The 25,227-nt window shown below is 40.8% G+C and overlaps 2 protein-coding genes across 2 annotated transcripts; one reads left to right on the plus strand and one right to left on the minus strand.

The window, feature by feature from the left end:
* The first annotated feature begins 1,248 nt into the window (after window positions 1-1,248).
* On the plus strand, window positions 1,249-1,995 carry LOC128738558 (NADH dehydrogenase [ubiquinone] 1 alpha subcomplex assembly factor 2). Its single transcript, XM_053833783.1, has 2 exons — window positions 1,249-1,601; window positions 1,667-1,995. The coding sequence occupies exons 1-2, from the start codon at window positions 1,357-1,359 to the stop codon at window positions 1,866-1,868; spliced, it is 447 nt and encodes a 148-aa protein (XP_053689758.1). The 5' UTR covers window positions 1,249-1,356; the 3' UTR covers window positions 1,869-1,995.
* On the minus strand, window positions 1,898-19,161 carry LOC128738557 (poly(U)-binding-splicing factor half pint). Its single transcript, XM_053833782.1, has 5 exons — window positions 19,050-19,161; window positions 18,454-18,712; window positions 4,137-4,422; window positions 3,422-3,925; window positions 1,898-3,220 (listed from the first exon to the last, which is right to left on the minus strand). Exons 1-5 carry the CDS (start codon window positions 19,068-19,070, stop codon window positions 2,266-2,268), a joined length of 2,025 nt encoding a protein of 674 aa, XP_053689757.1. The 5' UTR covers window positions 19,071-19,161; the 3' UTR covers window positions 1,898-2,265.
* Between the last annotated feature and the right edge of the window lie 6,066 nt (window positions 19,162-25,227).

Below are 25,227 nucleotides of genomic sequence, written 5' to 3' on the forward strand. Positions count from 1 at the left end.
CAATGGAGAAATTTCATCATGGTGTGGGTGGAATCGTAAATCGACCAATCACGATGAAGCATGACGTCAAACTCCAAAAACAAACCCGACGCGGTTTGTTATTTTGACGTCGTTTTCTGATTTTTCGTTACTAATACCATCAAATGTCTTCATCCCAGATAACACAAAATCGTAATAGAAAGTTCACATTAAATCGTTTTCATGTCAATTTCACGTTGGAATTGTATAATGATTAGAGTATGTCAAATCGAAGTGAACAATAAGTTGTTTTGCAGTCATGCGTGTCTTCATATACAATTCATGACTGTGAATTATAAAGCAGGATAGACAATTGCAATATTTGATTATATCTTAATCATATATTCAGGAGTATTTAGTTGCGTGTTATAAAAACTACGCAAAATAGAATTACAAATAGTTGTCAAAACTTTCGCACGTATATCGCCTCCACTTTGGTACATATATATTCTTATATGGCGTGAAATATAACTTTTTCGTTCAGATATGATTTTGTATACCTCAGTTGCAATCGAGATATACAAACCAAATGGTTTACTGGGATCTGCCACACTTTTTAAACCACATTGTGTCAGTAGGATAGGACTCACATTGGGCTCACACTGGTGAGCTCACAGCGATGTGCCCTCTAGCCTCTACAGATGGCCTTGCCCGGTAGAGGGTTAATTATTTATGTTGTGTCATATGGGTCTAAAGTGCAGCATGAGTGGGTAAACAATCTAAAGTGACTTTCTATAGTAAACCAAAACTGTTTAATTTTAATTAAATTTTTATAATTTCAGCTGAATGTGGAACATTATTATTTATTAGTCACGTTGAATAAATGTTTGGAAATTGTCTCATTTTGAGACAATTTAAAATTTAATGCGACGAACCTCAACCTTGTTTTTCTCAATATGATGGAATTGCTACATTGGACTAAATCGTGGACTAAATAAACAGTCAAGGGAGACTTCTTTTTTTAAAAATTTTTACATTAAATTTTGTGTTCTTTTCTATTAGAGTGTATGACGCTTGAATACTAATACTTGAATAAGGAAATGACTCAGTGTGTGTGAAAAACGTGTTGAACCAAAAATACTTTTTTCCCTGTTTTTCTTACCCCTGAGAAATATGAGCAGCACCGTCATCACGGACTCTTTCTCGCTTCATTCCACACCCACACAACAACTCAGACCTCACTGCATCAGTACCAACTGTCACTGTCAATACAGTTTGTTTATCAAAATATTCAGTTTTATTATTAAAATTTTATGTAACTTTTGTTATTACACGTTCGATTTTCCTTCAAAAAAAAAAAAAAGAAAAGCCGAACAGTTGCTATTTTGTAGAAACGCAATGTCTAATCCACCATCGCGAGGTGTAATTAAAATGATATTTACCAATTTTATAAACTCGCTAAAGCCTCGTCAATATAAAGGGAACTTTGTGGGCGAGGATTATTTCGGAAACAAGTACTACGAAATACCGGCGAACGCCTCGCTTGGCCAGCGCAGAAACCAACGGTGGTTCGAGCCGACCACAAAGGAAACTTATGACCAAGAAATTACCGCTGAATGGGAAGCTTGGCTACGTGGTCGAAGGTAAATAGCGAAGGCGACTGATCGGTCAAATCTAAAATTTATCTTAATTTGATTTTTAAAAACAGAAAGCTACCACCGACACCGGAAGAGTTGGCACAAAATCTGGCAATTATGAAGATGAAGGAACGTAACGCAGCAGAACTGGACCAGAAATATGGCAAGCCGAAGGACGTGCAAGAGTTGGAAAAGGGAAGAACCGGAATGGGGTCATTTCCTGAGTACGAAGAATATGAGGTCATGCCCGGGAAAGGCAAAAGGGAGAAATAAATTAATAGTAAAAGCACGTTTGAGCTTCTCAATAATAATGTTATTTATTTGCGTGTTTTATGCAAGAAGCGTAAATGTATTATATGTACAATTAAATTAGTAAGCTAGAATTAAATTATGATTCGAAAATCAATCGTTTAGCTTTGTTTGAATGTGACTCAACGCGTGTGTGTACTTTGTAGATATATATTTTGCGTGTGCATTTTTTTCTCTTTTCATGCTCTACGAGTAATATTGAATAGTAAAATAGGTCATACACTTTTTTTTCTTAATCCTGACTGACGCTGGGGTGGAAATACACTTTCAGTTGCTGCTTACAGGGAGCACGAAACGCTTCACATTCGGGGATTCATCGTGGATCAGAGTGTGGTCACGCTCTTCGTCATATGCTGCGTCTTTAACCAGAAAGATCGCCGTGGTCAAAGAGCGCTTGGTCGTAGGATTCCGCCTTGACCAGTCGGCCGGCGAAGTAGCGACCATGAAGTGCTTCGCGGGCTTTATCTGCCTCGGTGGCCTGTGAGAATTCGACAAAAATCTTGACAATTACATCAGTGTTGTCGTCCTCGGCATAATCGCCTTCGGACTGGCGCTCCTTGTAGATAATGACCCGCTCCACAATTCCATATTTACCACACTCATCCTGAATCTCTTCCTGCAGCGATTCGTCTACGTCCTCGGGGCCAACCATGTTTCGCAAAATGACAACTTTACTTTCACGTGGACGCATCAGACGCTGCATCACTAAATGACGAGCACTCTGCCCTTTGATCGACATAGTTTCTTGCTGTTGTAATGTTTGCGGTTCCCCTTCTTCCAGCAATTTTTTCTGCAATTCTTCCTGCTGTTTCTCTTGAGCCTTCTTTAGCACTTCCTCGGCCGTTGCGTTTGGATTGGCCGCTGCCGCAGCTGCTGCAACTGCAGCAGCGGCAGTTGCTGCAGCAACCGCAGCCGGATTAGCTCCACTCAATACTGACTGCAATGGTTTAGCTGCACTAGCCAATACGGGATTAACCAGCAGCGATGATTGCAAAGTAGTCACATTGGTTACTGGTGGAACAAGTAATCCGGGCTGGGCAATTACAGCCGTCTGACCTGCAGCCGCTAACTGCGCTTGCGCAACTAGGTTTGCATTGCCAGCCGTGGTGATCGTCTGCGCAATCGGAAGGGCACCAAGCCCAACCTTTAGGGTCGGCGTTGCAGCCGACAGACCCAACACGGCGTTGGTTGCAACGGCGTCCATAGCTTGGATTTTAGCTGTGGCTGCAGCTGCAGCGACGGCAGCTGCCGTTGGCATCGCCGAGTTAGCAGCTGGACCCATCAGTGCGTTTGGCGGTGTAATCGAACGACCAACCCTAAAAACGGTATAAACTCATTGAATAACCATTAATCGTAAATCGAAGCAAAGTCCTGGCACTACATTCCAATGGAATTCTGTTATTCTGTTCGACAGACTGCGCAGTCAATTACAGGACCAGTGCTACGATCCTGTTACCTCTAACAACCTCTACCACTAGAGATTCGAAATCATCGTAATAATAACAAAAATAACTCACCTTAACAACTGTCCACCAAGATCAAAGAGATTCATGCTTGCAATAGCTTCTATTGCCGACTGATTCGTCTGATACTCGATAAACGCATATCCTTTGTGCGTATGCGCGGCACTACCTTGAGACATCTTGCAAATTACAATTGGCCCGAAGGCTTCGAATACACTCTTAATGTCCTCCTCGGTTAAATCCGGATGAATGGAAGCGATGTAGATGCGATTATAGTTCTTTGCTTCCTCTTGAATTTCATCGATCACTTGTTGCGCTTGAGGCATATTGCTCGGACGGCCAACCTTGATGTTGCGTCCTCCCAGCATAGCTCCATTCATTTGTTCCAGGGCCAATTGTGCTCCTTCTGGAATTTCGTACTCCACAAATGCGAATCCCTTATGTTTCTGCGTGATTGGATCCCAAGACATGTTGATGGATTTGATGGGGCCAAACGGAAGAAAGGCAGCCCGGATAGTATCTTCCTTAAGTTCGAACGAAATACTACCAACGTAAACTCTACAAGACGTAAATTAAAGATTATCAATAAATTGTTACCACTATTTTTTTCTTTTTGTTTCTGATTGAAATATCAGATCTTATCAGCACAATGGTCATACAAAAGCGGAATTCATCTAGTGTTTGCAACTAGGACTCAACGGTTTTGTCCCAGAAAACAATAGCTAACATCATTATCTGCTGGAACGCATAAAAATGCAGTGAAACTTACCTGCACATCAGTGCTAGTGCTTGCTGTCGCTGCACTTGAGTACGTTGGCTGGCCAGCTGCTGCTGTTGATGGGCAAGAGTTTGCTTCATCAGCACCATCTTGATGCTTTGCTCCATGGCATACTTTTTGGCCCGAGTAACCAGTTCATGCTGTTCGGTAGTCAAACGTGGCAATGCTCCACCTAATATACCAAGAAGAGCCGAGCGTGTTCCTGGACCGAACGCAACATCTCCCGATTGACGTAAATCGTACACCGGCTGTGCAATATAAGCCGGAATTTTTGAATCTAGGAAGAGACAACTTAGTATTAGTACATCTGCAAGCGGCCGAGCGAGTTAAAATTTATTTCTCAGCTCTCGACGACTGTTGTGAAGCCTAGTTCCTCGCAAAAAGTTGACTGTCTGAACACCTCTTGGGCACGTGTTGATAAAAGGCGCTCTGAAAATTGTTGTTATCTAATAATACCCAATCACACCCTTCCCTCCCCGGTGAAAATTTCTGTGGTAAATTTTCCGTCTATTGCCGCTTCATATTTTATACGATGACAAATTTCTTTCTGAATTCCAGTCAATACCAGTGAAAACATACAGTTTGATAAGAATTCATAACACAAAATCTGATCAGAATATAGCACGATTAACCCATGCAGATCGAAAATCACAATAGAAATCAGAATGGCTTTGGTCGAGCTGATCGCTTCCCAAAGTTTCCTTTTAACGGCTAGAACGGAAGAGCCGACTGGCACAGCAACGGTAAATTAAGCTTCTGATCAGATGCTATTTGGCAAGTGAATAAACCAACCGCCTTCATTTCAGCAGCACCGAAAAACATTCAATCATTTTTCAATCCATGTCAGGACCGTGTTCTAAAATATTACCAAAATTCTAGTTATTTAAACGATTTAATTATTACATTTCATGATTTTATATTATAGAATTCTGTCAATATTTGAGAAATATCTGCAGCGGTCCAGAATTAGACACTGTCTTAAATATGGTGTTGGCACGGTAAGTAAGGCAACGAATATTGGTTGATTATATGAATTATCGGATAAAAAAAATACATTGTGAATAAATGCGCAAAAGTAGTCAAATATCAACATCTCTTTTTTGCTAAATATGAAGCACATTTGGGACTCATTAACTTATGTTAACCTCCGTAGAAGTTGGAATTTGTTTATAGACTTCAAGGCGGCGTACGATTCAATTAATCAAAATTAGCTGTGTCGGATTATGCTTGAACATGGTTTTCTAACAAAGCTGATTAGGCTGATACGGGCAACCCCTGATGGTTCGAAATCAAGCGTGAGACTCGTTTGTGACGTTAGATAGTTTGAAGCAAATTGACGGACAATCGAGATTGCTATTCTGTTCAACATTGCATTGGAAGTTGCTATACGAAGAACATGGTTGCAAAGAAGCGGTACCATCATCACGAAATGTCACGTGCTCGCAGGGTTCGCGGGCGCAATCGATGTCATCGGTTTTAACCGCACAACTGTGGAAGACGCGTACACGCATCTTAAGGAGTAAGTTGCGAGGGCTTACCAAAACGAAGTATATGGCGGCTATCAGAGAGCGTGGTAGCTCTTCGGATGTTGGAACTGTGGTGATTTTAGATATTTTTGAAGTGGTCGACCAAACTATTTACCTTGATATGTCAGTGACATGTGACAACAATGTAACCCGTGAAGTAAAAAATCCAATAACGGCTGCCAACAGGGCCTACTACAGATTGCGTGGCCTGCTGAGATCCGTACACACTTAAAATATTTGGTAAAATGCACCGAAATTTTAACAGCCGAACGGTCGGTAAAAATGTCGGTGGTACTTGTCGACGTTTACGGAACTTTAGTAACGTTTGGTATCATAAAAAATTTAACCGAACGTTCAGCTGTTGAGATTTCGGCAAATTTTACCGAATTCGGTGCTTTTTTTCAAATGTGTGTAGCCTACAACTCCGTACGAGACTCGCGCTCTGTAAGATGCTAATTCTTCCGATGGTACTCTAGGGCCACGAAACGATGACGTTGAAAGACGGGTTCTTGGCATTTCTGGGGCATATCAGAAGGAGTGTGGTGCAGGCGCCTGAATCGCGAAATATACCAAGTAGTACAGTCTACAATCATGGGTCACACACAATTGTAGGGCATTTTAGCTTTAGCTGCTAATTTCCGTTTTGATATCACATAATGATTGATCAATTTATTAATGCTACCTATGAGTAACAATATTATCAATCACTTAGTATGATATTCAGGCATTAACCAGACTGCAGTGGGCAGGTCACGAAGCAAGGATACCGGATGACAGATATGCGAAAACAATATTCAGAGAGAACCTGACGGAGGCCGACGACTTCGAGGTAGACTCCGCTCCCGTTGGATGAGCGCCGTTGACGAGGATCCTAGAACAGCGAATGTTAGGGGCATCTACGCGGGATACAGGAGTTGGATACTTATTAAGACCAATGACACATGCGGCCGCCAAATCGATTTATGCGACTCCATAAGAATATTGGCTCAATCAACGCGGGCCATGAATGCGTCATCGGACGCCACGGCCTAAAGGCCCAAACAGAATTCTGCGTCAACGCGTCCGTCAGCGTTATTCTGACAGTTTTCCCATGGGTTTACTGTCAAATTGACGCTGACGGATGCGTTAACGCTGCATTCTGTTTGGGCCTTAAGAGAGATGAGCGAAAACGGAACGCTGTTTAGAGTTCTGCCACAAAAAAGAAGTGAAAATGCGAACAACGCGACGATCAAAAAGAGGTAACGGGGTCTTCTTCGTTTTTGTCATTCTTTTGAAGGTTTTTACCTTCAATATGAGAAGAACGCTCGCTCCCTTTCGCTGTCATATGCTTTCGTGTGCAATAGTGTTTTCGTGGGAAAGTCTCACTTTACCGTTTGCAAGTATCTGATTGATGATTCGCTCTTCTTCCATCGCGCAGCACGTAGGATCACGTGGGTTTTTCGTGATGGCCGAACAGAAAACCAGCCTTCTTGGTGTACGCAACAAACGTAGCGCCGATGTTCTATTCGATCCACATCTTGTTTGCACTCCATTAATAATTGACTGTCGTAATGACGTTTGCCGACTGAAGAATAATGAATAATGCAATGACCGAAGTGAGTGAATTTCCGATGAAACTTGGAAGATTATCGACGAACGGAGAGAGGCGAAAGTCCGCATTGACAGCTGCCCGAGAAGAAAAGAAGTAGAATAAACTCACCGAAAGTGCCCAGGAAGCTAGTGTCATAGTCAATGCAGCATAGACTATGTGTACAGTCCTGAACACTGGCAATCCAACTAACTTTACCATAGCGAGGTAACAAGTTGAGCAAGAGGAAGCCTATCCATATCTTGGTAATCGGAAAATACCATATGGTGGTACAAAGACTAACTATAGTCGTACGCAACAAGATGACCAAGGGAATCTTGGCTGTCTTCGGAACATATGACGCTCGAATATCTCTACGCCTGTGAAAAGTGGGACTTTCGCCAGGGAACACGCAAAAACTGCAGAATTATTATTACAAAAAAAAGAGATCTACAGAGAACCTCTGAACTGAATTTCATAAGGACAACGAAGAGAGCAGGTCCAAAGGCTTGCAGTGTCGCATTTTAGCAAATGATATCCGGGCTACTGATTTATTCATCCCATCTTTAGTTTTCCGTTCGCTTTCTTTCTGTCCTGATACGATTCGAACCGTTTTTTCGTAAAATTACAACATTTACAGTATGTTGTTGCTTGGTCTCTTGCATCGGAATGTAACGCACTTTTGATTACAAAGTTACAAAATAAACTAGGTATAACTGTAAGTAAAATACTTTGACAAAGTTTCACAGCATAGCATCACAAGTAAGAGTTTTAAAAGGGATTTCGCGTTTCCCTTTAGGATTATAATAAGAAATCGGTTGACACGTCCCCTCCTAGGGCTACTCAAGATGGTAATTACGTTGATCACTTTAGGATAACTGAACGGAGCTGGTATTAGTAATAAGATGTTCAGACAATCAACACTGTTGCACGCTATGGTTAAGATACTTTCGTATAATTTTACGATTATTCATTATTCCAATATTATATTGTAAAAACCAACAGGTACTACATAAGCCTTGACAACTAAAAAATTATCTAATTTTAGCGATTGTAATAAAAATTACGATATACACTGTGAGGAACAAAAAAGATCGGTGTCCACAGTTGTCGTTCTTACCTCGGATACCGATCATTTATTGAAAAAAATGCATTGCTAATGTTTCTAATGTAAAATGTAAACTATGAGTTAACAGCAGTACTTAATTTCAAGGCTGTTGATGTTGCCCTTGGCCGGCTCAGCATCATGGAATCGATCCCGGCTAGCCTCGGGCTATCAGCCGGTTTTATCACACCGACATGAACCGCGTCAGTGTGCTGAACGTTTAGGTCTGAAAAGATTTCAACATTTTGGTCGTGTTACTGAGCCGTCGCGGTTTTTTTTTTCATAAAACGCAAACATTTCAACAATACGCGTATATTAAACTCGAGAAAAAGTTGAAAATTGTTTGCCAATTGATTAAAGTTGTAATATGAAATAAGAAAATTTTGATGAAACCAACTTTACTACTGCTGACGTCTTATGAGGTTGAATAATAGGAATAATAGCGTCCTTTCCTGTTATCAGCAAAGCGATACCATTAATTCTCCAAACGTCATTCATTATTTTGCTCAAAAACTTATGTATTTTTTAAATAAGCGATGTTCGAGAACATCGGAACATTTTTGAAAAATAGTTTTAGTTCGTGAGTACATCACCGGTGGGACCCAGTTGTAGCCGCAAGGTTGCCGAATCCGCCTTAACAAGCAGTTGGTTGTGGATTCGAAACACAGTACAATTCGAAGTGACTTTAGCATGGGTTTTGATCATACCCCTCAATATTCTTCACATTTACCAACAATGAAACCGCTTGCCAGGGCAAATTATACAACTTCTCATGTCCTGCTGGTTAATAACTTGTTCCACCCAGCCATAGGAACGAGATTGGTGATACAAAGTAGTAAGGAAAAAAAGCCATCACTTTGTGTTGAAATCTGCTTTACCGACGATATGAAGCCTCTAGCCGGGTCTAGTTGCAAGTATGGTACTGGCTCGAGGTGCGCAATGAAGCTGAACCAGATTATAACTAGTCTCCGTATATCCTGGTTCTAGTGAGCGAGATTTTTTGAAAAGTAGTAGTAAAAGCATAAAGGGAAATATTAATGAAAACAACATTTCAGCACGGGTAATAAGTGATAATCAGACGGTATTGCGATAGGTCAAAATATTGATCGGCGTAAAAATGTCCATACACAAAAGTACTTGAACGTTGACTCCATAATCAAATTAAAATTCTGGAACCCGTAATCGGCGCAATCTGTATAAATTTAAAAAAATACCCTTTTCCAATTTTCCGTTTCTATTCTTCGATTTGATTGAAGATTCTGAATGAATTACATCAACTTGATTTAGTGCAAGTGTTACGAATTTGGATTTGATCAAAGCAATAGAAAGAAATTTACTAAAAGAGCGATTCAGCAGCTTCATTCTAAACGTACATTTAAACTGCTAGTTGTTACTCAATGTTGCTTCTGATGTTGCCACCTGAACATTTATGTACGTTGCCATGTTGCTTGCAAACATCGGGCAACAGTTTGAAAAAAGTTGCGTGCCACATGTTGCCAATCTAAACACACCTTAAGGAGCCTACTATGTAAGTCAAATCGAACGTCACTTTGTTCGATTAATATATCAATTAATCGTCGTATTAAGTTCCTTCTATCAAAGTCGAGTCGAGTAATGCAACTCGACTCAGTTACTGTCGAGTCGAATGAAGTGATCGCAGTATTCAAGTCGAGTAATTTTCATTCATTGAGCGGTCGTCTCAGTTACGCGATAGAATCGTGGCGAGCGCAAGTTTTATAATACCAAAAGTAGATCAGTCGAGCAAAGTGACACTCGACGTGACTTACAGGATAGAGCCATAACAACGCCCATAAAACTTGAGTACGACAGGATTCTATTAAATAACTCGAATGAGTCGACCGCTGGACCGTGGTTTATTTGTTTCAACGTGCATTGAAATACTGTGGTTCTTAATGTTCTGCCGATATTTTTCAATATTTTCGAGAATTTGTTAACCCCGATTCAATCAATATCTACACACTGACTGAGTCGAGACGAATCGTTCGACTGGACGATGCCGTGTTGAAACGTTAACCTTTTTCCACCAAATTGACTCCGTGCAGACGAGTTCAGGGTACTTTCGACAACTTTATACAGCGATAATCGATAAATTCTTGCTTATTCTTTTGAAGTCTGTAGTTTCAATTCGTTGTATACGATCGAGTGGCACATTAAAGTTGCGGGTGTTTTACGCTACCGCAAATACCATTGCATGGTACGCCATTTTTAATCATTGTGCTTAAACGGTTTGACCCGTATATCCCTAACGTTTTAGTTGTCGGGAGATCCTGTAGATCCTTAACAATCTCGGGCGGGGACATTTCTACAAAATGCTGAGAAATCCTTGCTTTTCGTTTACTTGTATAAAACCTCAACCAAAATTTGAAAAACGGTTTGTGTGGAACACTATTCAAACTAGTTATGATCTATAAAATATTACACTATCTTTTGTATTTACGAAGATGAGAGGATTCTCATCTCTGCTCTCTTCCACTTATCACAGCAAATGCATTTGAACGCATCTGCTTTGCAAGAATCGATTGCTGACCTCACTGAAGATAGCCACCGATTCACGTATCGCATTCAATTTACATCACCGTAATAGCCAGAAGAGCGAAGAGACCAAGAGAATCTCTCATTGAAAAGTCCTTGAGTTCAAGTACCTTTAACTAAACAACAAAATTGAATGAATAGATCATGATACGTTATTTAATCATTGGAGGTGTTTGAGATAAAAGTACCACTGATGGATATTCAAGATTGTGTCGAAAACTAATATTAGTGATTTTATTGTGAAGCGACTATATGTTGCAGCGTGCTGTTGGATTCAGTAGAGGTGAAAGTCAATTCTCGGGTACTTTTTCATTTCGACGTATCTGACAATGAGAGATTCTCTTCGTGTCTCCTCTCTTCCGCTTTTTACGGCGAAACTAAAGCATTGAAAACAAAATTTTCAAAACATTTAGCTAGGTCACTAGGTCACACTAGGTCTGCGGCAACCGATTCGTGCAAAGCTGATGCGCTAAAATCCATTTGTATCGCCGTAAAAAGCGGAAGAGAGGAGACACGAAAAGAATCACTCATTGTCAGATACGTCGAAATGAAAAAGTATCCGGGAATTTTCGAACGAGTGATTCGCAGAAAATAAGGACAGACATAACATTACTTTTCTACTTTCGTACAAGCAGTAATACAGCAGTAATGCTCATTGATGCAAAATATTCCTATTGAAAAAACTGGTCAAGTCCGCAGTGAAAATTACGAGTTTTACAGCAAATCCTCTTCTTACTTTCCGGATGTTCGGGAACCTGACTCGTTCGAGCACTTTGCTTGTCGCTCCACAATACGACCACTGATATGACTTTTCGGACAAACCCTGTACGTTTTGCCGGAATCAGAATCAGAAAACTGACAAGAACATAATTATACTGTATAGTATACTGTATAATAACATACATGTATCGCTAAACTTCCTCCTTCTTATATCTCATCTAACATCGCCGGATAGAATACGAGGGTCTACAGATCAGTAGGATGTGACTGTTCCAACAAATAACTAAAACCGATTTAGTAGAAATGCAAAGCTAACCTTTTCTGCGGGTGCATCCCCCTTTTTTCAGATTATGAGTTTTTTATGCCGCACTTCACACACCTCTGCGTGGGAAGCGTGGTGGTTGCTGTGTAGTAGAGGTTAATTATCAGTCGAAAATGATCTCGAAGTAGTAGTAGTAGTAGTGGGGCAGAAGGGGAACACATTCAATGTTTCGTGTCTTTTTATCGAGGGTAGAATGTTCGAGAGATAAAAAAGAACGAAAACAAAAACAGAAAAAAAATATACGAGAGAAATAGAGATCCTGAAAATAAATAAAACAAATAGAAAAATTATATGGATTAATCGAGAGATTGTGTTTTAGCATTTGAATTTTTAGTTGTTTCTGTTGTGGTAAATGGTTGCCTCGCTGATACAAGATTTACTCAGAAAGATGCGCTCTTACGTTGACTGATTGACATTTCCGCTATTAGCATGGGTGTTGTTGATTACGGGTATGATTACAAACAGGCATCGACAAATGCTTTCAGTGTTGATGATGGAAATGGGCATGCGGCAATGACGATTATAAAGAGAGAAACAAAAAACAAAAGGAGACACAGAGATGGAAAGAGAAATAGAAATATACAGAAAAAGTCCGACGATTGATTGAAAACCGGCTGCTGATTTGGTTTTCCCTTCCAGATTTCACGAGATCCATGTTTCTAGTTACGTATATTCGTTTGTTAGTTGGTATTTTAGTAAGTCTTCATTCATTGACATTGATTTGGTTAGAAGTACGTACTCCCGGTAATACTCTGTTCTTCACGTGCACACTTGACAAATTGGAACAGTGGGGAACACATAGATGGCTGAAAGTATGGAAAACACAAAAGAAAATAGACACCATGTAAAATAATCAACAGGTTTTCCTTTCGTGTGTGCTGGGGTAATTTAATAAAACTGCTTTTCGTTGCATGCTAGTTGATCATTTCGATCAACTACGTTGGAGGGCACAGACTTCACTAACTTTGTGTTAGCATAGTTTGTCTTCAGTATTTTGAGATAGAGAGAAAAAAAAAGAAAATTATTTGCTTCCGGAAATGCGATACTGTTGTTTTCCTGGTCCGTGTTAACCTGAAACAGAGCCGTGCCCTCCGAGCAGCCTAAATACGATGCGGCCATGATTTCTGTTTGCTCAGACTTGTGAACTATGAGATTGCCGACAGGTAGACATGCTGATATGCTTGAAAGTATTGCTTTTCTTCATGTTATTTTCGAACGGGCCTTTTGAAAAAAATAAATACAATAAAGAAAGGTATAAATGCAGTTACTCAAGATTGTTGAAGTTGGTAAAAGGAGACAAAATTGTTTTCAACAAATAAAAAATCTTTAAAATTTGCATAATACGTTGCACTTGCACTTTGCCCAACACAGCAGTGCGATTCGGGAGGAGGATACGAAGACTCCTCGCGGGTGAGAAAAGGAATGGGAACCCACATAGGCATTCAGTCATCGAACAGCGTTTCAGAGTAAATGTACCAAGACGCCCCTCTGAGACTCTGTCGTGAACATACCTTTTTATCGTTCAAAATCTGAAAGTACAAACATAAGAGAGAAAAAGAAAAAAGAGAAATACAGATCATCGATGTGAGCCAACCGGCAAATTGTTTGTAAAAATTGAAAACGCAGCATAGTTTCGAAAACGGACGAGTTACATAACGCTTAATGGTTTGGTTGAATATTTGAAAATTTTTTAAGACATTGTTGTGATCGTAAAGTGTAAAGAAGTCACTAGCGCGTTTTATAAATAAAAATTAACCTCATTAGGATAACCGACGAATTTTGGACCCCATCAGCGGCTGTACATAATTTGGACACTTACTGCAAAATTAAATGGAAGTGTCCAAATTATGTACAGCTTCTTATGGGGTCCAAAATAGGTTGGTTACCCTACAGCTAATATTGTTATAGTTTGCTACAACAGATTATTTAATCGGGAGTGTTTTGATTAAATTATCATGTTCGAAGATAGACTAAAGCTCTACTCTACGGAACCAAGTGGTACAAAACAAATATTATGTATTCTCCCATGTGCTAATATTATCAAAACGTACGAGGATTACGAATTTCCATTCTGCACCTCGTTGTAGTTTGATGAGTATAATCAGCCTCAGTTCTGGCGGCGTTTTTTTTGTGTTAGATATTTCCGTCACCACCTGGTATAAAGTTATAATTGCAATGGTCCAACACAGCGATATATTTCGTATGAAGTACTCACTGTTCTGTTGGGAGTTGTTCTCTATCAGAGCTCTTTCATCCCTTTGTTTTCAATTAACAAAAAACACTGGGAACCGGCATAGGCTTTCCAGTTAATTCCCAGGAATGACACTGATTTAACAAATCAGCCGTCATGTTTAAATCTCGATTGGGACAGATGGTCAAAGTCAATAGGATCGCAGCACTAACCTCGCAATTTTCCTGTACGCTAGCAGTAGGTTTATGACGAAATACCATCAATTTATCCCAACGGAATTCGGAGATAGGGACTTTTATATTCATCAATATCGCGAAAACTAGGGTAAAATGCCCTTCTTTTGGCTAAAATTGCTAGAAACAGATACGTGCCACGAACAAACACGATATCATTGGAATCCTCAAAAAAAAATTTTTTGACATCTAAAAATCAAACCTATCTCACCTTTTTTTCTCGAACACATCTCCACTGTGCAATTCTCCATTTTTAAAGACTTTTAAAAAATTAAAAATTTCCATCAGAATTTATCGAAGATCTGTGGTAAAATGTCGGTCCGCCGTGGAGCGTCCCTATCAAAAACAAAAATCAGCAATTGTTTCAGCATCAATCTATAAAACAGGATGCGGGAGAGACTTTTGTATGAACAGTAGAGGTGATTTATTCCCAGATAATTGCTGCATTCGAGGCGATGACCCTTTTTGTAGATGAGGCATGCCTTCCAACAAGTTCGTAGGAAGTCCTTTTCAGCCACTCTGGCGGTCCTCAGCTCTCTAAAATTCCGCAGGTCGTCCATCATCTTCTATCATTATCCTGCTTCTGTCGACGGCTTCACCTTGCTCACCATTGAACAGCGAATCAAAACGTTTTTCCAAAGCCTGGCGATATCCGATCTTTCGGTAATCAGTTACCTTCTTTGTCGTTGCACATAACAGGAGAGGACCCGGTCCGGTTTCCGATTTCGTTAATTGTTTAAAGAAGCTTTTTATATTGTGCAATTCTCCACCTCGGAAAAACGCAATCCCAGTGTTAGCGTTTCTTACGACGATTAAATTCTTTTAGGCAGCTATAATATGCCGATATCGCTCTCCATGTGTGGTCTGTGCAGCCAAAATTTCAGCTTTGGATTGGTCCTTATCGTCAGTCGTTCACTGGAAGTGGTTACTACAGTAGTACTCAAATCTTTACGCTCTGTAGTACTGATTGCATCATGGATATGCTACACTGTTCGTTTCTCTCTAAGTAAGTCTCGCCGATCCGCTTATCAGCTTTTCGAGAGTGTTCTGCAGGCAATTTCTTTCCAATGATGACTGCCGACAGGCTTGCTTTGCTCATTTTACTTTATTTTTGCTCTTTTGACTACAGCGTCCCAGTCAAACAAAATTCGAAACAGTGATGCATAGACCAATTGTAGAGTTGATTATCTACAATATTGTTGAAGAAAGTATAGTTTTATCTTTTATATTTATGGCGCTATGAGGCTGATACCCCGCTAGTAGCCAAAACAGCACTCTTTTTCCTACCATTGGCATTGCAGCTCTGCAACGCTATAAATACAAAAGATCAAACTATACTTTCTTCAATAATATTGTAGATAATAAGTACCTAACTCTACACTTGTCGTATAAATCACTTTTTCGAATTCGGTTTTGTTGAGGCGCTGTAGTCAAAAGAGCAAAAATGAAGTAAAAAGAGCAAATCAACCCTGACTGCCGAATGTTTAGCCATATCCTCGTTGATTTCAATTTAAATACGCGAAATCTGAGGCGGATCTTGCTTACTATGAGACAGTGATTCGTGCCGTTGTTTGTATCCCGGCAGAACCGCACATCCGTGAAATTCAAAAAGTGCCTTCCGTTAACCAGAACGTAGTTGATCTGAGAGTAGACACTTCATTAGGATGTTTCCAGGTGTGCTTCCGAATGTTCTATCATGCAAAATAGGTGCTACAGATGTTAATGTCCTTTTTTCTGGCTAAGACGACGTTGTTTAACCTCAGACTCCCTCTGACACTCTGTCATATCTCGACGGACAGGGTCAGTACTCGCGTAGGGCTTTAGTGGGTCGACATCCTCATGCCCCATTAAGGGGGATCGGGATAGCCAACCCCACACTACCTGAGTTGTCTTCCCAGGTGTCTGATAGCACCGTATCTTCTAAGGAGCTGAGCAGATTTCCCTACTTGTTAAAAAAAAGGGTCAGTACGCCCTCTACGGATGACGGTGGTAACTTTTAGGCTGTATATGTGCCATCACTCTAGCATCACAACTATACTGACATCATTGTATGACATCGTACATCAACAGCTCACGCATACATTCTTTCAGATGGTTGCGATCACTAACACTAATAAGCAGCAGTAACACCTTTGGGATAAGAGATGGCGTTAGTAGTATCATCCTTGGCTGTATATATGCGAACCTCCTTTTATGCCCAGTCTTGAGTTCTGGAGTCTTCGCTCAGACTGTTGTTTTTTGATTGTAGAGTGGAGGGAAACTGTAGAAAGCACGCAAAATAGGGGTGTGTTTATTTTTCATCAGTTTTAATTTCAAACCTCAAATGGTTTTTCTTGATAACTTGGGCGTATGGGCAGACAGTAAAAGGATGTTTTAAGGATTAAGCTTTTAGATAAACGTTGAATGGATAAAGGATAAAGGTTTTTGCTTCCAACTTTAACTGTCAGTGAAAATGCAACGTGTTAACCAGCCTGAGCTGCTTTTTGATTGCCTTCTGAAGACACGTAGAATTTTGTACAATTTCCAAATTTTCAAGTAATACCAAATATGAAAGCAACACCATAACGATGCAATATCATGTTTTGTGCATGCTATCTACTAGAAAAGTTATTTATTACATGTAAAAGTTAAAAACTCAAAACATAAGCTCCAACTTGCTATTTGTGAGTTGTTGAGATCAGGTATCAGCATGTCTGGCTCGAGTAGCACGTTCTTTACATTCATGTGGAAGATCTGTGCCTGTTGTGATACACTAAAAATAAAAGTGCCAACCAGTGTATAAATTTTGGCTAATTGTAATTGGATTTGAACTGTTTTTTTTTAAACTTAAACCAAATAAAAAGTTGAAGTGTTGCAAATTACTCTATCTGACGGTACAGTTAAAATAACAGGTTATACTAAATGCAATATTTAAATAATTAAATTTATTTCCACATTGGCGAGTTCGCTACCAAAAACTTAAACCGAACGATGTTTTCCTTTTAGTTGACATGTGACTAATATTGGGAAAATAAAATAGAATCACAAATTTCAAATGCAGAGTGTTCATAACGCCTCACTGAACAATTTTTAATAACTTACAACAAAAATGACCGTATGACCGCATTTCAAGGTCAAGACTAAAAACTTGAGATTAGTCTATAACAAACAATTCATTAACAATATAGCTTGAAAAGTCGTATTAAGCGGTTTTTTGGAGGAAGCTTCCGGGTAACTACAATCCCGGCTACTTCAACTATCTCTGCCTGTTCAGCGAAGATTACTTCGTTGTTTATTTACGTACAGATTCCAGCAGGTTTATTTACAATAATTTTGCAGAAAACTTCGCGTGGTGCACATTAGTTATAATTTTGAGGAAAGCCCAAGATCTTAGGATACAAAATCAATGAAACTGAGTGTAAGAAACTACTGTTATCCAAATGTTCAACCAAATCAAAATACAGGGTAACTCGTTTTTCGACACTATCTGCACAAGTCCTGTTTTTTCCGAAGAAATATGTAAAAAGAAACAGAAAAATAGAGAAGATGAGAGAAAGTCACCTCTGTCTTCGAGTGTTTCAAAGTTGTAAACGTTCACATGGTACGGTTTCGCTCGGCCATCGCTACATATTTTCAATTGTTATTACTTTGCACTTATACTCAGTGTGGATGCAGTGGTTGCGGTAGCAGTAGCAGGGAAATAATCTGTTCTATGTCGGAGTCTGCAAGATCTAAGCAGAAGAGCAGAAAACCGCCAAACATTAGTGGGAAAAAGTCGAAAAACAAATAAATATAAGAATGTCCAAAATTAATAACAAAAATGCATTATATCAACTACGCTGTGGATGATAGTAATAAGCGTTTTTATAGTTTAACATGATTACCCATTTGGTTGATTGAGACCTAAAAAACAAACGAGAGCAAACAGTATTTTACACTTCCATTGCAGTCTCGCCTTTCTGTCAATAGAAAATATCTCCAGTAGAACATTGTGCAGAGACACTGTATCCGTTAAAGTATTTCGGAAAATTAAAACTACTAGCAAGTGTCCCGCACACGACTGTTCCAATTTCAACGTTATGTTTCAAAAGCAAGGATTGATTGGTACTTACCACGTTCACGGTCACGGTCACGTTCCCGATCACGACGCTCACGACCACGCTCTCTGTCACGACTGCGATCGCGGCTCTCTCGATCTCTTCCACGGCTTTCCCGACTCTCACGGTCACGGTCTTTATCTCGTTTGGATGATGAAGATTTTACGGGCGAGGGTTCTTCAGAACCATCCTTTCGGTAATCGTCACGCACGGGTGAAGAATCATTCATGTTGCTGTTATTGCTACCACCACTAGCATAATCGTTGTTGCCGCCCTGTTAAAGTAGTAATTTTCTTTTATAAAAAAATGCTTTCTAATAAAATCAAAGTAGAAAAGTACAAGTAGGTAAATGATTCAATTAAAAATATATAAGACGGCATTTTTCATTAATTCTCATTTAAAGTTTTACGTTTTTCAAAAAAGTTTTGTTTACTAGCAGCATGCTTCAATGCATGTATCAATTCACTCACACATGCAACTGATGTGCTCAGTGCGCTCAGTCCATCCGCCATGATGAATTTCAGAAGGGTGCTGTACATTCAACCAATCTGTTCAATGCAGCATTTTCACTGCTAACTCATATTTAAATATGTCAAAAAATAGCTACTTACCATCACAACTGCGCCGTTCATAATCTAAATTCGAAATTTGTCTGTTTTTAACACTTTTACCAGGTTTCTGTACTTTTTACAGCAACGCACAAAAAGCTACCGCTTTCAAGGAAAATTTTTCACCATATGAATGACATTAGTGACAGTTGGTAGGTGGAATGCAGACTGAGCGCACTTAATTGCTAAATCCATCTCTGTATACCAGCTTTATACGAGCAAGACTGGCGGAATGAGATGTGGCTGTGGTCAATTTGTCGAAATTTTATTTACATTCGCAAAAGACGTCGTCGGAGTCGGGTCATTTTTTTTGCGTGATACAGGAAAAAATTGGGTTTTGGGAGAAACTTTCAAGATTTAAATTGGGTCAATTAGAGCGGTATTAAGGAAAAGGAAAAGCGTCCTTAAGTTTCGCAACGCCTAAATTGTTAACGAGTGTGTCTAATCAGTGATTCGGTGAGAATTGAGAGAAATTTGAGGTTAGTGTAGGGAACATGCCCGGCTAAATAAATTAGCGAGTTAATGAGTCTAGATCGATTGAATCATTTGTTTCAGTGCAACTAAAATTCATACATACATACGGCATACCGAAAGTTCGAAAGAACGAGAGAACAAACATACATTGTGTGACTCGAGACTCTCACAAGTTTCGTGAAATGAATAGTACGACAAAGAGGGAGATCTAAGATCGCTCGAAAAGAGACGCTCGGATATGAGAGTATAGACCAAATCATCATACCGTCAACTGACAGATACTGGCGCCCTTGTTTACATTTTGGAAAATTTTCCTTTTCGTTTATAGCGAATGTAGCGTGTGTTTTACCATTTTACAGGCATAATGGCTTTTTAAATTTAGTCCTAATGCTGTTTAAACTCGGTTTAAACAACAAACTTGCCGACTAAACAGCTGAAACTTTTTTGGACTCTGCGGTCTGTTTGTAAACAAGGGCGCCAGTATCTGCCAGATGACGTCACCTTGATTTGGTCTATTAATATTTATCGTACCCGAAACGAGCGCGTCAGTTTTTGGACGAACGTAGACGTTAGCGGACGTGGTTGTTCCGTGTTAGGGTTCGGGCGGAGGCAACCGAGACGGACACTACAGTTAGGTTTGGCGGAGCACGCGTGGCGACTCCCGCCTGCCTAATAGATCGGAAGTAGTTGACTCGCCGGGTGATCGTGAACCGTTCAATTCGCCGGGTCAAAAGTAAATATTGTGCTTAAACCAGTCAAAGTGTGAACTGCCTACATGAAGGAAAATGAGTTCCAGGCAAGGTAGATTGGTAGACGTAGAGCGTTTGAACATCAATCCGTGTTGCTCATCGGCGATGTACTGTTCGACGAACGAGGACATTGGCACAATCATTACGGTCAAAGATCAAAGAGTTTCGATAATGCAGAAATGCCTTGTCTAAGTTTCATTTGTTTCCCTTTTTATGTACTGGAAACATGTAAGCAGATTCTAGCAGAGGAAAATATACCGGAGCTAACCGATGAGCTAAATAGACGTCGGATTGGAGAAACCAGGGCGACGATACATTTCTTCAGAAAGATTGAAGGTATGCCGTCTGGTCCACAAGAGTTTGAGCTGTTTAATTTGTCATTTGTCATTTATTTAAAAATTCATTGGACACAATGCGGTCTTAATGAATACTAATAATAATATTAAAAATAATGATAATAATAACAATAGTAGAACAAAACTTAAATACAATTACTCTACACACGAAGAAACACATGACTATTGTCTTTGGGCGAGTCGTCTTCTAAAAGTATCGATGGAGATGTCGAAGTCAAATAATTCGTAGACTGCGTTGAACTGGGCTGCCATATACCTTGTTGGGCCAAATAGACCGTAGTTGACTCTCCTTGCTTCGAGATGGAGAAAGTTCCTCGTTCGAAGAGCTCGTTCTGGGGCGTAGAGATTGAGCTGTTCCAATAAAGTAGGGCAATCAATTTGTCCGTTCAAGAGCTTAGCAACGAACACGACTTGGGCGATATTGCACGTCTTTTCGAGCGTTTCGAGTCCCAACAGTTGGCACCGTGCATCATATGGGGGTAGATCCGACGGGTTACTCCATGGCAGCATGCGAAGAGCGTAACGTATAAACTTTTTTTGTACCGACTCAATCCTTGCAATCCAGTTAGCTTGAAACGGGCACCAGACAACTGAGCAGGACTCGAGTATTGAGCGTACTAAGGCGCAGTAAAGCGAACGGAGACAGTAAGGATCCTTGAACTCATCAGCAATTTTAAATATAAAGCCAAGCTGCCTATTAGCCCTCGAGACAATCTCCTCAAGATGCAGGCGAAAGGTAAGCGCACAATCGAGTTTTACGCCTAAGTCACGAACATGGTCAACTCGTTGCAGTGCATGACCCAGAATGCAGTAATTGAAAATAATCGGGCTGTGGTTGCGGTGGAACGTGATGACATTGCATTTTAGGCCACTAATTGTCAGCAAATTTTTCGTGCACCAGCCTTCAAATGACTCGATCATCTGTTGTAGTCTCGAGCAATCAAGTACGGTTTTTATTGTCAGGTATATCTTGACGTCGTCAGCATAAAACAAGCGGCATTCAGTTGGTAAGACTATAGAGCTCGTTGATGAATAAAGTAAAAAGCAATGGGCCTAAATTGCTTCCTTGAGGAACTCCTGATAGATTGCAAAACAATTCCGACTCTTCTTGACCGATTTTGACGCATAAACTACGGCCGGTAAGGTAAGACCTCATCCATTTTGTAAATGCAGCAGATATTCCAAGTTTCTCCATCCGATTCAGTAATATTTCGTGGTCGACACGGTCGAATGCAGCTTTTAAATCTGTGTATATCGCGTCTACTTGCGCGCCTTTCTCTAGGCTATTTAAACAGAACGAAACAAATTGCGTAAGATTCGTGGCCACAGATCTTTTGGGGATAAAACCGTGCTGATCGAGAGATATGTAATGTAAGCTACTGCTGAGAAGTGCGTTATGTACAATTATTTCCAAGACTTTCGAGCAGGCACAAAGTGACGTGATACCGCGGTAATTTTCCATGTTTCTCTTATCTCCCTTTCTATGCACGGGAAACATAATAGATTTTTTCCACAATGTGGGAAATACATTCTGCACCAGCGAAAAGTCAAATAACATTGCTAGCGAACGAACAATAGCTGTGGTACATTTTTTCAGAACACATGAAGGGATTCCGTCTGATCCAGCAGCGAGGGAATAATTAAGCTTTTTGATTGCAGTTTCAACGAGTTGATCAGTTATATGGAAAGTGTTCAAATTGATTATATCAGGTGGTGTGTCTTCGACAGCAGAGGCTACTTGTGCTTCCGATGCAACAAAAGTGTTGAAGGAATTTTTGAAGTGGGCAGCAAAGAGTTCACATTTTTCACCTGCTGTGTTCGCGCTACAGGTACCCAAAAACATGTTCACAGGCAGTCCTATCTCGCTTTTCTTAGAATTCACGAACGACCAGAACAATTTTGGATTTTTACGCAACTTGGCTTGAATTCGTGAGGTAAATCGTTTGTATAGCGATCGATTGTAAGCTCTGTAGTTACTGCTCGCTATATTAAATTGTTGCTTTGAAAAAGGACAGCGGAGCCTAGTGTATTTTCGTAGGGCAGAAGACCGAGGACGCTTCAAAAACCGCAGATGAGCGTCACCCCACGCTGGTTTTCGAGGTGAATTGCGAGTGGGCACACAGTTAGAGATGAGACGTGTCATAATTTCAGTGAAATGACTAACCGCATCATTAACATCCGCAAACCGGTCAAGGCACCGCCAATCAACACGTGCAATAGCTTCGGTAACTTCAAAGCTGCCAATTTAACCATAGAATCGGCAACGGTCAGGTTAGTGAGAGAATCACCGAGATTGAGGACGCTGCTTAGTGCAGTAGATACTTTTACCGCTAGATACCGCTAGAAACGGCACTTCAGTGGATAATTTCAAGAATTTAGGAGGAGGAGGAGTGGATGGAAGGTGTAGTCTGTCCTATTTACAAAGAGGACTATTAGCTAGATTGCTGTAATTACCGCGGCATTACGCTGGTCAATGCCGCCTCCAAGGTGGTCTCACAGATTGTGTTGCGTCGTCTATCCCCAATAGCAAGCGAATTCATAGGGCAGTATCAGGCGGGTTTTATACGGGCCTATGCTACGTGCCCACGTATCATATTTACATGGATTTCAGTGCAGCACACGATACAGGTGAACGCCAACAGCTACCGCAGAGAATGCACGTGTACGGTTTCCGGACAAACTGACGCGGCTAATCAAAGCTAACCTGTGGCACTTTCGTGTCCTTTCGAATCGCGCAGAGGGCTGCGGCAAGGTGGACTGTCCTGTATGTTATTCAATATCGCTATTCAAGGTATGATCCGGCGAGCGGGCATCGAAACGAGAGCAACGAGTAAGAGTAGCCAACTCCTAGCCTTCGCAGACGAACTCGACATCATTACTAGAAACCTTAGGACGGCGAAGGTTTCCTATGCCAGACTAAAAACGGAGGCTAGGAGGTTACAAAGCAATGCGTCGAAAACCAAATGTATGGAAGGAAGAGGCTCCAGAAAAAGCAACGTTTGCCTCCAACGGACAGTGACTATTGATGGTGATGAACTGGAAGTGGTTGATGAGTTCGTATATTTGGAATCTCTTGTCACCACCGACAATAATACGAGTAATGAGATTCAACGACGCATTCAACTTGGAAGTCAAGCCCACTCCCTCCACAAGACGCTTCGATCAAAAAGCATACGCCACCACACAAAGCCGACGATTTGCAAAACGCTGATCAGACCGGTAGTCCTCTGCGGATTTAAGATAGTACCTTTGCTTACGGAAGACATACGTGAACTTGCCTTATGTGAACGAAAGGCGGAGTACTAACGGAGAGTGGCGTAGGCGTGTGAACCATGAGTTGTAGGCACTACTTGGAGAGATTCCCATCGTGCATCTGGCAAAGTTGGGAGAATACGGTGGGCAGGCCACGTCTCAAGAATGCCGGACGACTGTGCAGTGAAATCCGTTCTTTTTGAGAATCCTACCGGCACCATGAATAGAGGGGCCAAATGTGCTACATGGCTCGAGCAGGTTGAAACCAACTTGTGTGTGTCGAGATGCGCAACGAATGGGCGATGAGTAGTCCACGACCGAGTACAGTGGAGAGGAATTCTTGATACGGCAAAAGCCACCCCGGCTCTCGGTTGGTAAAATCAAACACCAGTACTATAGCAATCGGACAGGTCGGTCCTAATCGGGGGAAGTGTTGGAGAACTGAAGTCGACGAACAGATAGCCGTTATTGCGCTCGCACCAGCTAATACCGGGAAGGTTGAAGTCGCTCAAAATAAGCAAGCGTCGTCAGAAGCAGAAGCTGTCGAAGACCGTAAATCGTACACAGGCAGGTAGTCTTGGACGCTCGCGTTCGTTCCACCTACATTCTGGTAATACACGAGGATGTTGTCATACTGGACATCACTCATGTTGTTCAGTAGCCGGTTGGATGGCGATATGCTAGAAATAGGAGAAGAATCAACGATGGAATCTAAATTAACGGTAGTAGTTCTAGAAGGTTCCCTTGGTATACCACACGCAGGGCCGCGACAGCTGTTGAGCGCTGGCAGGAATGGCTCGACTGTGGCAGGAAGGGTGGAAGATATTCCATGATATTATTCTATGATATGATATCGGTATGGCGTCGTTCGGGTAGATGCCGACTGGCTTTATTCGAACTCCTCGCAAGTTTTGGTAATATATTCGCATGGGATGGTTATTATCGACGTTGCTAGTTGCAAGAGGGTGTTAGAGTCAATAGGATCGTTGCAACTGGCCCGTCAATTGTCAATTGTAGACTCTGGCTGTGCTATGCTAGTTGCAAGAACTCCAAAGTTCAGCGCTGAAGCTCAAGTACACAATGCATAGCAGCTTGAGACAGCGCTAGCATCGCAGGCTCGACGATATTAGTACAGTTTCACTCCCTCCGTCGTTTGTAAAAAAAACTATCAGGACTCAGCTAGTTGCATGTATAATGCTTGAACTGATGGCCGCCAATTGAACAGTATATACATACTTAGTAGATAAATTACGCAAATTTCAATATTAAAATATGTATTATCCACAAATCTACTTTTTGCACTTTTACATAAATCAATAAACATTTTTATTAAAATGTACACATTTCTTC

This window comes from Sabethes cyaneus, chromosome 2 (assembly GCF_943734655.1).
Source record: "Sabethes cyaneus chromosome 2, idSabCyanKW18_F2, whole genome shotgun sequence".
NCBI classification, from domain to species: Eukaryota; Metazoa; Arthropoda; class Insecta; order Diptera; family Culicidae; genus Sabethes; species Sabethes cyaneus.